This window comes from Mesoplodon densirostris, chromosome 14 (genome assembly GCF_025265405.1).
Source record: "Mesoplodon densirostris isolate mMesDen1 chromosome 14, mMesDen1 primary haplotype, whole genome shotgun sequence".
In the NCBI taxonomy this organism is placed as follows: Eukaryota; Metazoa; Chordata; class Mammalia; order Artiodactyla; family Ziphiidae; genus Mesoplodon; species Mesoplodon densirostris.
Window position 1 is genome coordinate 18,728,131 of NC_082674.1, and position 15,080 is coordinate 18,743,210.

Genomic DNA, 15,080 nt, shown 5'->3' on the forward strand with positions numbered 1-15,080 from the left:
CATCTTCCTAGAAGGTAAAGTATTAACTTGCCTAACCATAATGCTCTCTAATTCCTTAAAAGATTTTCCTGATATCACACTGAAGCTCAGGATTAAAAATCCTAAGTATTCTCGCCAATTTCTAAATAGCCCCTAAGATGAAAAATGAAAGTCCACAGGAGCAACTCAAAAAGAAAAAGAATTATGTTCAGCCTTAACATAGAAAATTCAGATCTACGGGACTAAAATATGTCTAGCAACATGCAAGATACTTTATTAAAATGAATCATTTTAATAATGAAATATTTTAAATGCTGTTATTTAGATTAACAGAAGGCAACAACCAATAATCAGAAGGTATAACTTCCATGTTGAATATTCCAAAGTTTCTGTGGGGAAAACCCCACAGCTATAGTCATTTGATAGATGTTCATCTTAAAAGCACTGAGAAAATGTGAAAAGGAGCCACTAAAGGACAATAAAATTATTAAAGTATTGGATAATACAGCCACTGAAAAACAAAGTATTGGATAATATAACCACTGGAAAACAAAGAAGTATGAAAAAGCAACGAGTTGGCAGGGATGGGAAATGTATTTAATATCCTATAAGAACAGCTACGAGAAACATAAAAAGCAGAACAAAAAGAAAGAGGCTTAAAATTTTTTTTAACAAACAGGAGTGCTATTTTCTAGAAGAGGATGAAAGATTAAGCAAGGGGATCTTATCTTTTTGCACCTTTAGTATTAGGAAAAGAAACTCTCTTTTGAATGACTTAGCATGCAGTCCTTACTTAAGTCAGGGGACTGAAAATCTAATTTTGAGGCCCCTCTTAATGCTATTAGGCCCAAATCCAAGAACACTCTAATGCTTAAAGAAAGCCATGATAGATTTCCAGTGCCTAGCATAATATATCTAACATAATAGGTGCTCAATAAATATTTGAAAAATCAATCAATAAATAAAATAAACCAGAAAAGGCAAATGTTCTAACCAGTTCTTGGCCCAACAAAACTACCCTGGCCCAGAAAGCAATCAGCACAGCACCTGTTGTTCACAACCTGATAGCTCGAGTCCTTAGTACTTAAAGTGACTAAAACACAGCAGAACCAGAGACTTTTTCTATGACTTTTTGAGCCTCAGAATGTGAAATCTACCAGAGCATCTGGATTGAAGTGATAAGGAGACTACTTCATAAACAGTCACTCATTAGTAAAGCTTTAACAATGAGGCTGTACTTCCCAATCTCCTCAAGTCAGGTAAACACAATGGCCACTTCCACATGTGTTCATCTAAAGTTAAACAAAACCTGAAAAATTGTCTTCATTTCCACAAAGAAATGGGTTTTTAAAAAAGATGACTCCAAGATAGGGTATCTCTTAACTCCAACCCACCCATTTTCCTAAAGGCTTTAGGAACTTTACCAGTGTGTTTCCTTCGTGGTGGAGCCATTGAGGCCTGATTGAGAATCAGTTCTTGGAAAAACTTTCTTCTGTCCTCTTCAATAGGCCTTTGAATATACAAGACCTCTTCGTACTGTATTCTAAAGATACATTTAACCTACACACATACACACACACACAAAGACATTAAATATTTAGAGAATTAAAAGCTTACATATTATACCAAATTATAATTTCTTCAACTTCGGTACCATTTTCAATGTTCACTGAACATTCATGTGCGGTTAAGGTTAACCTACTCTTGGGCTATGCTGTTGAGAGGTTCAACCTCATGGAATAAACAAGAATGAAAGAATGATCCAGTTGCTCAAGTATAATAAATTATACTATAATATAAAAAAGGATAATTGATTGTAATAATCAGATGGCAACAATCTCAAAGAGCTGTTGCATAAGAGCTGAAAAGTAATTATCTACAACCTATTTACAATAGAGAGCTGGGAGGATGCTAACAACATTGCCTTATCTTAAGCTGTTTCTGTGTGCTTCCTATCCACTAACTTCCCTTCCTGGGCTCTTTCCCTACTAAGTCTATTCCACTGTATCCTCTGGAATCCTGATTTCATTGCAGAAAAACTATACCTTCGATCTGACCAAAGAATGCTCCACAATGACACCGCCTTCCATGCAAAACTCCCAAAAAGCAAAATTAAGCCAGTCATGCTCATATCCCTCAACTCCTTCCAGTTAGTGATTGCCACCTCTCCTTTGTTCACCTGCTCTATAAAGACTCTGACCCCAGATGTCCCCCTTGCAAGATATGCTGTTTAAATCTTCTTTACAACATCCACATTTGTCGATACACTTTTTTTAATTCATATGTTTTCCTAGAAGGTCTGTTTCCTACTTCAAGATACTAAACTCCCTGAGAACAGAACTCATCTGTTTTCCTACACCTACCACCATGCCTGGTACCTAGCAATGCTTAATAAGCATATACTGAATGAATAAAGCTTGTGATTTTGTTACCCAGCCCACATCAAATTGGAAACTGCAAATAAAGAAGGGAAAAGGTCACTAATATGGAAAGAAGTACCGACCATGACAGTGTGGAAATACTGGATTAAAACTTAAAACATCAGATTCTAGCCCGAATATAGGTACATATTTCTGGTAAACTTTGGATAGTCTGTTCAATTTGTTATGTCTAGCCACTTACTGAATTGCAGACTGTGAAATGAAGAATTACTTAAATATTATTTTAATCTATCTTTGTAACAGTGAGGTACATAGGGAGTCCCTCATTTTACAGATGAAAAAACCTAGGCTTGGAAAGGTTTAAGTAACTGGCTGGAGGTCACAAAGTGAATAAAAAGAGAAGACTAGATTATATAAGCTCTAAAGGTCTTTTCTAACTCTAAGATCCTAAGACAGAGAAGAGACAATGAAAAGGAGCCATCAGAATTCAATATTTAGATGGGAAATTATTTACGTCAACCCAAAGCCAAATCCTTAAAGAGTTTACATAAAATTTCACCTTGTGACCTTCTGATATTTTCTTTGAAGACTACCTTCATGTAAAAACACCTCCAATTCTTCGAGCTATACTTTGCTGGCCTTCCCTTGAAAGTTCTGGCAAGCAAATTTACCACTGAACATCCACCATGTGTCAAATATCATGCCAAACACTGCAGTTAAAAACCTGATGAAAATAGGCTTACTTCCTGCTGTCTAGTCTCTTCAGTCTCCTAAGAAAGCATTATGATACCATGCCAGAAGTGTTATAACAGAGGTAGTGAAACAGAGGAGACCCTGCAAGGGGCATGGGTGAAGAGACATTAGATAAGATATAGCAGAAAATGCTAACATTAACTGGGTCTTGAAAAATAAACAGAACGCAATACCCTAGAAGTACCAGGATTCTGTTTAAGGGTAGTAAAACATTTAATTTCAGTTTTTAATATTCCTCCTTCTGATCATTTTTCAACATTGTGTTGAACCTGGTAAATGTAAAAGCATACCAAGAGCAAGTCTACAATAATCCCCCTGATATCAGCCTTCCTGATTATTACCAACAGCTTGTTTTTCTTTAAATTCACTCCTATCTTCTGACATTCCCAGCCTCAAACTTCATACTGCAACAAGACAAACCTCATATAATTCCCTGAACGAATCATGTTCTCTTTCACACTGGTTCACAACAGTCTTTACAGATGCTATTCACTCTTTCCTAAACTGTTTTTTGTTTTTTTTGTTTTTTTTGTTTTTAACTCTCCACTCAAGCCAGTGCTTTCTGGGTGATGCTTTCCCTGACTTTCCCAGATAAACTTAGACATACCTTCTACTATCTCTCATTAAACTTTTTTTAAGTTCAATAATTTTTAGTAAGTTAATTCAGCTGTGCAACCATCACAGGTCAGTTTTAGAATATTTCCATTACCTCCAAAAAGTTCCCTTGTGGCCATTTGCAGTCCATCCACACTTACACTCCCAGCTGACAACCAATGATTTGGTTTCTGTGTCCAGAAATGTGTCTCTTCTAGAAATTGCATATCATAGAATTGGTAGTCTTTTGTGTCTAGTTTCTCTCACTTTTAGCATAATATATTGAGGCTCACCCACACTGGAGAACGTATCAGTAGTTCACTCCACTTACTGCTGAATCACATTTCACTCTATGTATATATACACGACATTTTGTTTTGCCAATCACCAATTAATAAATACTTGGGTTATTTCCACCATGATGAATAATACTAGTAGGAACACTGGCATACAAGTTTTTGTGTGAACATACGTTTATATTTCTCTGGAGTAGTTACCTAGGAGTGGAAATGCTGAGTCGTATCATAAGTTTATGTCTAACACCTTAAGAACTGCTAACTTTTCCAGAGTGGCTATACCATTTTACAATTCCACCAGCAATACACAAGGATTCAAGTTTCCTACATTCTTGTCAACACTTGGTGCTGTCTTTGTGATGATAGCTATCCTAGTTGGGTGTGCAGTGGTATCTCATTCCTGAATGACTAATGATATTGAGAATCTTTTCTCATGTTTATTACCCTAAGAATATATATACTCTTTGGTAAAATGCCTATTCAACTCTTTAGCCCATTTTTATTTTTTTTTTTTTTTTTTTTTTTTTTTTTTTTTTTTTTTTTTTTTTTTTTGCGGTATGCGGGCCTCTCACTGTTGTGGCCTCCCCCGTTGCGGAGCACAGGCTCCGGACGCGCAGGCTCAGCGGCCATGGCTCACGGGCCCAGCCGCTCCGCGGCACATGGGATCCTCCCAGACCAGGGCACGAACCCGCATCCCCTGCATCGGCAGGCGGACTCTCAACCACTTGCGCCACCAGGGAGGCCCACTAGCCCATTTTTAAATTGTAGTTTTCTTTTTAAATTTGTGGTAAAATGGTCATTAAAAAAATCTGCCATTTTAACATTTTTAAATTGTACAGCCTGTTGCATTAAGTGTATTCCCATGGTTGTGCAGTCATCACTACCTATCTACCTTCAAACCTTTTTCATCCTCCCCAAATGAAACTCTACCCATTAAACATTAACTCCGTACACTCTCCCTTTCCCCAGGTCCTGTCAACCACCATCTACTTTCTACCTCTAAGAATCTGACTACTCTAGGAACCCTGTATAAGAGGAATCATACAATATTTGTCCTTTTGTGACTGGCTTATTTCACTTAGTATAATGTCCTAAGATTTACCCATGCTGTAGTTACTCTTGTTGTAGAATGTGTCAAAATTTCCTTCTTTTTTAAAGCTAAATAATGTTACACTGTATGTATATGCCACATTATGTTTATCCATTCATCTGTTGTTTTCTACCTTTTGGCTACTGTGAGTAATGCTGCTAAGAACATGGGTATACAAACATCTGTTTGAATCCCTGCTTTCACTTCTTTTGGGTATATAACCAGAAGTACAATTGCTGGATCATATGGTAATTTTGTTTAATTCTTTAAGAAATCACCACACCAAACCATTTATTTTCAACAGAGGCTGCACAATTTTATATTTCCATCAGCAATGCAGAAGGGATCCAATTCCCTCACATCCTAACCAACACTTGTTATTTTCTGTTTCTATGACAGTAGCCATCCTATTGGGTATAAAGTGGTATCTAATTGTGGCTTTGATTTGTATTTCCATAATGATTAGTGATGTTCAGCATCTTTTCATGTGCTTTATTGCCATTTGAGTATCATCTTTGGAGAAAATCTATTTAAGTACTTTGCCCATTTTTGAACTAGCTGTTTGGGGTTTTCTCTGTTGCTGAGTTGTAGGAGTTCTTTATACACTCTGGGTATCAACCCCTTATCAGACATATGATTTGCAAATATTTTCTCCCCTTCAGTGTATTGTCTTTTCAATCTATTAATAGTTTTATTTTTGATGAAGTCCAATTTATCTATTTTTTCCTGTTTTGGTGTCTCATCCAAGAAATCATTGCCGAATCCAATGTCATGGAGCTTTTCCCCTATGTTTTTTCCTAAGGGTTTTATAGTTTTAGGTCTTCTTTTTTTTTATTAATTAATTTATTTCTTTTTGGCTGTGCTGGGTCTTCGTTGCTGTGCATGGGTTTTCTCCAGTTGCAGCGAGTGGGGGCTACTCTTTGTTGTGGTGCGCAGGCTTCTCATTGCGGTGGCTTCTCTTGTTGTGGAGCATGGGCTCTAGGAACATGGGCTCCAGTAGTTGTGGCACACGGGCTCTGTAGTTGTGGCTCGTGGGCTTAGTTGCGCCGTGGCACGTGGGATCTTCCCAGACCTGGGCTCGAACCTGTGTCCCCTGCATTGGCAGGCGGATTCTTAACCACTGCGCCACCAGGGAAGTCCCTATAGTTTTAGGTCTTATGTTTAGTTCTTCAATCCATTTGGAGTTAATTTTTGCATACTGTGTAAGAAAAAAGTCGAACTTCATTTCTTTTGTATGTGAACATCCAGTTTTCCAGCACCATTTGTTGAAAGGAACATGTTTTTCCTGATGAATGGTATTCACACTTATCGAAAATCATTTGACTCAGTCTTATTATTATGCTGAAAGAGTTTTAATACATTCTGGATATAAGTGTTACCAGATATGTGATTTGATATATTTGAAATATTTTCTCCCAGTCCGTGATTTGTTGTTTTTTTTTTTCATTTTCTTGATGGTGTCTTTTAAAGAATAAAAGGTTTTAATTTTGACAAAGTTTACCATATCAATTTTTTCTTTTATGGATCATGCTTTTATATATTCTACTATTATAGCACTTCTCCTACTATATTGTTTTTTCCAGGTCTCCCTTCCCTCTAAACTTTAAATTCTTGGAGAACAGTGGCTATCTGAATTTTCGCCTATTTTATTTCATTCAATGAAGATACTGTACTAGAAATATGTACGTGTATACATGCATCTATGTGTGAGTATTGTGTGTGTGTGTAGAAACTGTGTTAGGCAGTTAGACACTGTGAATGGAAGAGTGAAGAAAACAGACACTCTCTTAAATAAATTATATTACATTGCACAGAATAGGCAATACATTTTCGATGAATGAACAATGATCTTAACTTGATGAATACAAAACTCCATTTCCCTAACCACTCATCAGCCTAATCATCACAATATGCAAAAACTGTCTCTCTGTAGTTTTAGAGAGTACCGGGCATTATAAGTGCATAGCCTTTGGAATCAGACAAACCTGGGTTCAAATCCTTGCTCTGCCACTAGCTGTAAGACCCTAGGCGAGTTACTTTACCCCTGTTAGCCTCAGTTTCTTCATCTGTCAAATGGGAAAGTAATACTTTTCTCACGGAACAGTTTAAGAACATATGTTAGATAATATATATGATTAACCTACACAGTGCCTGGCACATAGTTGCATAAATAGCAGCAATTCTTTCATTAGCAAATATTTTTGTTTTACCTCATTTATTAAAATGTTAAGACTTGTTAGCCCCCAGTTTTGGAGGTAGTGTCCATGTGACCTCTGTAATGGGCAAAATTCATGGTTTGAAACTCAAAATCAAAAAACAAAAACAAAAAAACAAAAAAAATCCCTCAAAATCTCAAAGAGAAAAGGTGTGGAAAATGAGGTCAGAAATGAATCTACAATAGTTTTCATAAATAAAGTTTGCTTTCCTTAAAACAAAACAGGTAAACAATCCATCAAGTAAAAATAAACATTAGTATTTAACATACCTTAAAATAGTAATAATTCATGTTCATTTACTATACCTTTTTTAATAAAAAAAAAAACTTGGGAGGATCACCTTCCTCTTAAATTTTAAGAAATCATAAAATTGTTTTACAACCAAAAAATTAATACTAAGATATTTCTCTTGTATACATGATCATTTATCTGAGTTTTCAATGTCCCTACTTGATGTTTCTACTTAAGTTAACTAATTTTTACCTCCCAGGTCCTACCATAAACTGAGAGACACAAAATGACATGAAATACTGAGAAGACAAAATAATGTACGTAATCTTTACTTTCATCAGTGTAGCTGAGGAGATACTTCTTTAAAATTCACTTCTAATATATTGAATTATACCATTCTGAGCCTGCCCATAATTTAATGTCAAAGTACATACTGTGAATCTCTTCAGAAATTTAAGTGCAATTCCAAAGTCTGCTTTCCTTCCTGCAAATATTTCTTTTATCTGTTTCCTTGTTTAAAAGTCTCTTTACTATGCTCAACCTCTTTTTTCTAATTCTCCTGAAGAGAAATAACTTGCAATTCTCATATATAGCAACTAAAATTCTCCAACTATTCTCAGAAAAGGTCTTCAGGGTCCACAGAAGTAAATCTACTTACACTAGAATTTTGCAAAAAAAAAAAAAAAAAGACGCATGAGGCTAGGCAGGAGTTACTTAAAGCCTTTGTGATGATTCAACAGTTTTTTTTTTCATGCAACAAACATTTACTAAGCAATTCCACTGTGTCAGGAAGCAAAGGGCAGTAAGACAGTCCCCTCCTCTCAAAGAGCTTGTGGTCTAGGTCAGAGTCTCAAATATTTTGCTCTCCACACTTTATTAAACTCTTAAAAATTACTCAAGAACCCAAAAGAGCTTCTGCTTTTCTGGATTATATCTGTCAATATTTATATACTAAAAATTAAAACTAAGAACCTTCCAAATTATGTATTCATTTAAAACCTATTACATGTTAACATTAAAAAATATATTCTTTTGGGGCTTCCCTGGTGGCGCAGTGGTTGAGAGTCCGCCTGCCGATGCAGGGGACATGGGTTCGTGCCCTGGTCCGGGAAGATCCTACATGCCGCGGAGCGGCTAGGCCCGTGAGCCATGGCCGCTGAGCCTGCACGCCCGGAGCCTGTGCTCCACAATGGGAGGGGCCACAGCAGTGAGAGGCCCGCGTACCACAAAAAAAAAAAAAAAAAAAAAAAAAAAAAAATATATATATATATATATATATATATATATATATATATTCTTTTAATGAACTTATCTACTAAACAGAAACAGAATCATAGACATAGAGAACAGACTTGTGATTACCAAGGGAGAGGGTTGGATTGGGATTAGTAGAAGAAAACTATTACATATAGAATGTATAGGGCTTCCCTGGTGGCACAGTGATTGAGAGTCCACCTGCCAATGCAGGGGACATGGGTTCGAGCCCTGATTCAGGAAGATCCCACATGCTGCGGAGCAACTAAGCCCATGCACCACAACTGCTGAGCCTGCGCTCTAGAGCACGCAAGCCACAACTGCTGAGCTCGCACGCCACAACTACTGAAGCCCACACAACAGGAGCCCGTGCTCCGCAACAGGAGAGGCCACTGCAATGAGAAGCCTGCACATTGCGGCGAAGAGTGGCCCCTGATCGGGCCTCCCTGGTGGCGCAGTGGTTAAGAGTCCGCCTGCCGATGCAGGGGATACGGGTTCGTGCCCCGGTCTGGGAGGATCCCATATGCCGCGGAGCGGCTGGGCCCGTGAGCCATGGCCGCTGGGCCTGCGCATCCGGAGCCTGTGCTCCGCAATGGGAGAGGCCACAACAGTGAGAGGCCCGCATACCGCAAAAAGAAAAAAAAAAAAAAAAAAAGAGTGGCCCCTGATCGCCACAACTAGAGAGGGCCCGCGGGCAGCAATGAAGACCCGATGCAGCCAAAAATAAATAAATAAAATAAATAAATTTATTTAAAAAAAAAAAGAATGTATAAACAACAAGGTCCTACTGTATAGCACAGGGAACTATATTCAATATCCTGTGGTAAAGCATAATTGAAAAGAATATGAAAAAGAACGTATATATGTATAACTGAATCACTTTGGTGTACAGCAGAAATTAACACAACACTGTAAATCAACTATACTTCAATAAAATAAATGTAAAATATATATATATTCTTTTGAAAGACATATTTTTCCAAAATATAAAACATTATATATATTAAAAAAATTTAGTGAGAAAAGTGGCACTGTTTTACATTTCTTCAAATCTCTCTTATGTCTGGCTTAATAAAAGACAACTGGGGCTTCCCTGGTGGAGCAGTGGTTAAGAATCCGCCTGCCAGTGCAGGAGACACGGGTTCAAGCCCTGGTCAGGGAAGATCCCACATGCGGGGGAGCAACTAAGGCCGCGTGCCACAACTATTGACCCTACGCTCTAGAGCCCAGGAGCCACAACTTCTGAAGCTTGCGCGCGTAGAGCCCGTGCTCCGAAGCAAGAGAAGCCACCGCAACGAGAAGCCCACGCAACCGCAATGCAAAGTAGTCCCCCCAGCACCTCCTCCCTCCAAGGAGCAAAGAAACAAAGACCCAATGCAGCCAAAAAATAAATAATAAATTAATAATAAAAAAAAAGGACAACTGGATTCTCATTTTCTGCCTCTGCATTCAATCTGTTACAGTAATGTTGCTCTGATTGGTATACATGAAAAAAAACCCATATTCAAGAAGATAAATAGTTGCAAAATACAAAAAAGAGGAATGTGACAAACCTCTGAAAGTCTTGTAGGGCCCACAAGGGTCCTTGGATCACACTTTGATAACAGCTGGTCTAGAACAATGATTTCCAATGGGTTGTTTTTTTTTTTTTATGAAACACCTCATCAGTAAAAAAAATTTCAAAATACTACCTCCAGACGACACTTGTGCATATCAAACTCAATAAATGATACTTAAAAAAAAAAAAAAAAGGACTTCCCTGGTAGCGCAGTGGTTAAGAATCCGCCTGCCAATGCAGGGGACGCGGGTTTGAGCCCTGCTCCAGGAAGATTCCACACGCCGCGGAGCAACTAAACCTGTGCATCACAACTATTGAAGCCCAAGCACCTACAGCCCATGCTCCGCAACAAGAGAAGCCACCGCAATGAGAAGACCGTGCACCGCAAAGAAGAGTAGCCCCCGTTCTCTGCAACTAGAGAAAAGCTGGCACGCAGCAATGAAGACCCAATGCAGCCAAAAATTAATTAATTAATTAATTTAAAAAAATACTCCCTCCAGTATATACATACTTACTTAAATGTACTATTCTGCTAACATTACTATTTCTATTATGAAACATATACACACGTTTTTAAGATAATATGAAAAATAAAAATGAATAGAAGTTCTAATGTTTTTCTCAATATCCCGATGCACTATCTTACTTTGGGATTAAAAAGAGAGAGCTATACAAAGACACATTTACAAGAGAATTTTAAAAGGGCTCCAAAAGATGAGATTGTCACTCTGTCCCACAAAAAGAAAACATTTTTGTATCCCTAATATTAGTCCCACGATGACTAATTTTTTTTGTTTGGTGTTGTTTTTAAAAACTGAGTAGAGAACCTTTTCTTTTCATCTCTGAGTTTATTTTCTGATGAGAACAGCAGCACTTATTACAGAAGATTTAGAAAACAGATAACAAAAATAACTATAATCTTAAGACCCAGAGATAATTACTATTAACATTTCTATTAAGTTACACATAGTTTTTCATATATGACTATGTCACTAATATATAATTATTTCTATATAAACCCAGGTAATGCTATATTGATTTAATATCTGCAATTTCCAGCAATACATTCAAACATCTTTTCATGACATTAAATGTCTTCTACATCAATATTTTTAATGGTCTCATTGTATTTCATGGAAGGAATCCACTATAATCAATCCCGTACTCTAGGACATTTAGTTTCCAATTGATGAAGAAAAAGGCTATGATAAATACTCTTGTACTTTTTGTGTTGCCTGTGCTGTATCTTTGTGTTTGTCCATGAAGAAAGGCTACGATACTTTCTGTGTTGTCTGTGTTGTATCTTTTTTATCTATGAAAAACTACTTACCTATAAATGGTATTGCTATGCTAAAATGAATAGATGTATTTAAATCTGTTATTATGAACTGTCCTGGAGAGAGTTTATCCAACTTTTTTTTTGGCCTATTTCATAGGTTAAAATCTGTATCTCACTGCTATTTTAACTTACCATTGTATTTTCTTAAATACACTATAGTAACTGGCTATTTCTTTCTTTTAGAATCACTTAGTTTTTGCTACCCACTGTCTACTTCATGTTTTCTTCCATAGATCTGGCACCTTGCTAACCTAGTTACTCAGTCTGCAACTCTCCATATTTTTCATTCATTTACCAAATATTTATCAGTACGTGCTAAGTATTATTCACTACTTTTTCAGTCTGTGACTTAAACAAAGCAATATACTAATGGCAAAGCTGAAATTAAAATGAAAGCTTTGGGGGTAGAGGAGGCTTTCCTAAGGACAATTTGTATAAAATGTTATGTAATCAGTAGTCTAAGAAAAACCCCATAATCTTCACCCACAAATGTGAATATCCATGATAGCTTTAGTAGCTATTTGCTATAATAAGGGCAAAGAATACAGAAGACAAAGGGGGGGGGGGCTGAAATTTCAGGATTCAATGCTAGTAAATTTTTAATATTTTAGCTATTAATTAAGGTTATTGGTAAACAAATAATGAAAAAAGCCTACTCACCCGTAGGCTTTTTGAATCCACTAAAAATTATAACAATATAGCAACATTGAAAATATATAGATGCAATGTTAGTTTTTTAAAAAACTAAACCAACAATAAAATCACATATGCAAATAGACAACAAGAATAGGCAAAATTAAAACTGCTGTGTATCAAGACAGGTTCAGTAAGACTTTTATTTACAAATTTTTCAAACAATATAAGGAAACTTCAGGTAAGTATATATTCCTAACTAGAGCCCTTAATTATCCCAATTTTCTTTATTTTTTATAAAATTATAATAAAAGTAGTTGACAGTGAGATCTAATTTTTAAAAGTGGCTCCTAGGTTATGTCCAGGTTCAGTCCACTCTCCTAAATCAATTTTGAGTGCATTCTTACTTTATAATACTAATATAATACCAAACATATTATAGCTCTGTAGCTTCCAAAATAAACTCACATATATTGTCTCACACCAACAAGCCTGTCTGTTATTATCCACGTTTTATAGGTGAGGAAACTGAAGCTACTCTAGGTTCAAATATTTATCCAAAATCAAAAGACAAGTAAGTCAATACCAAGGTTTTTCTGACTCTTACTACATACATCTTTCCACTAAACTTTATTGCTCCCTGTGATAAAAAATATTTTGATTAATGGTCTCCAAATAATATCAGATTCTGAATAACAAAAAATGAACTAGTCTACATTTAATATAATTTTCTTACAGGAGTAGTAAGTTGTACAAATCCAGTTTAGCAACAAGATAGATAATAAGAGCTAAAACAGAACAAAAGAACTTGAAAAAAAAATCTGAATCATAAAATTCTACGTAATCAAGATTTATATTATAGCATTTGAAACATGTAAATTTTTAAAAAGAACTGTGTTGCCTGGGCAAAATATTTCTAAGCATTTCAAAAGGAGATTATTTCAAAACACAGTAAGCTCAGAATGTTAAAATCATTTCTTAAAAATCAATTTCATTCACATGAGTTGATCTATTAATTTTTTTCTGAAACAACTGTGATTTTTATCTTATACTCTACTATTGAGTTGGATTTGAATTCAAACGCTAAATATCAGATTTGAAAAATATGCACAGTCATAATAATCTTCAGCTTAACGTGATGCTACCAATGAAAGAGCTGAAAGGTCAAATCTCACCAAATAATCTAACAGATGATAAGAATGAGAAGGATAATTATAATGACATCGATGATGATACAGCTAAGATCTTCTCAGTAGGTACTATATATGTCGAGGTCCGGTCTAAGCATGAATTATCTCAAAATTCACAACACTGAGAAATATATCAAAATACATACCAAAAAACAGAAACTGAAACTTAAAATGTTAACTAACTTAAGTCACATGGCTAATAAGTGGTACAACCAAGGCATGAACCTTGACAGTACTGATTTTATAATAACTAAAATGTGTCAAATTTACAAGGTCAAGTATTTTAAAACCATATAATAAGAAAAGATAAATATTTAATGAGTTCTTACCTCTTCAGGCAGTTCACTGTACATGGTTTCAGAGGTAGACAATAAAAATATGGGTGAAAATGATGGTATATCTTGTAGCAAAGTCAGAAAAGTTGCTCTCACAGTTTCACTGACAGCTTCCCACCAATCACCAATGTGAGGCATGTAAACAATACTAGGTACTGTTCTTCGAGCTTCACGAAAAATCTAATTAAGGAAAGAACTGGCATTAAAAATTCAAATAGATATTATTCTAAAGTCTACACAGTAACCCCCAAATACATTAAATTTGTCAGACCTGTTACTATAATTACTTTCAGCCCCAGTATTTAAGCTGTTCAAGATACGATGCACAAGCCATACATACAGCTTCAATCTACCCTTACCCCACCTAAGAAAAGGAGTATTTTTTTGTTATTTTATTATTCCTATTCAGTATATATTAATAGTATAAAGGCATCAAATTGTTCCACCTATCTATCATATAAATAAAGCAAAACACCACTATAAAATATGCTGCAAATAAAGAGATAAGCATGTACCTATATGTCACCCACTTAAGAGTGATTATCAGGAAGCACAAAGAAGAAAAAGAGACATAGCTTACATGTTTGTGCACATTGGCTAAAATCACTCAACATATGAATTAAATAAATATTTTAACCAAGATGTACCACCCTAGAGCTTAAAATTAATGAACTACCTGCTGAACCACTTGTTTACCTCCCATTACCTTAATTCAATCTTCTATAAAATAGTCACAAAATACCCTTAATCTCTAAAGAACAATAAATAAATTAGCTAAAAGCTATGAGATACTCCCACTTCAGAAAATAGAAAATAAAGTTCCCTCAGGTGTTAAAAAGAGTCTTAACCATAGCTTCAGTCACAATCTGCCAACACATGCCAATAAAGACCAGGTTGGCTATTAATAAGTTGTCAAACAGAACTACTGACCTTTACATAAAAGTCAACAACAGCTCAACAGCCCATCAACAAATTCTCACAGATTATTATGACATCTCTTAAATACTTTTAACGAGCGTAAGAAAAAGTTAAAAATGACTATCTTTCTTCAATTTAATTTGAGAACTCTACTTCTAAAATTCTCTACTATTTTCTCTTAAACACATTTCAATTAACCTATATAATGTACAAGATACAGAAATAAGAATCAAATAATTTAAATGATTAGGATTATCAGAAATATTCCTAAAATTCAAAAGGATTGTTTTTCTTTAATGAGTAAGCCTACACT

The 15,080-nt window shown here is 35.7% G+C and overlaps 1 protein-coding gene across 2 annotated transcripts in view; it reads right to left on the reverse strand.

Annotated features, from left to right (window-relative positions):
* Positions 1 to 15,080, reverse strand: part of ATAD2B (ATPase family AAA domain containing 2B) — a 150,955-nt gene that overhangs the window by 38,125 nt on the left and 97,750 nt on the right. For both annotated transcript variants that reach the window (XM_060117295.1, XM_060117294.1), the window contains exons 19-20: positions 13,844 to 14,029; positions 1,404 to 1,539 (exon numbers count right to left, since the gene is read on the reverse strand). In XM_060117295.1, coding sequence (XP_059973278.1) covers positions 1,404 to 1,539; positions 13,844 to 14,029 — 322 coding nt within the window. The remainder of the gene's footprint in view (positions 1 to 1,403; positions 1,540 to 13,843; positions 14,030 to 15,080) is intronic.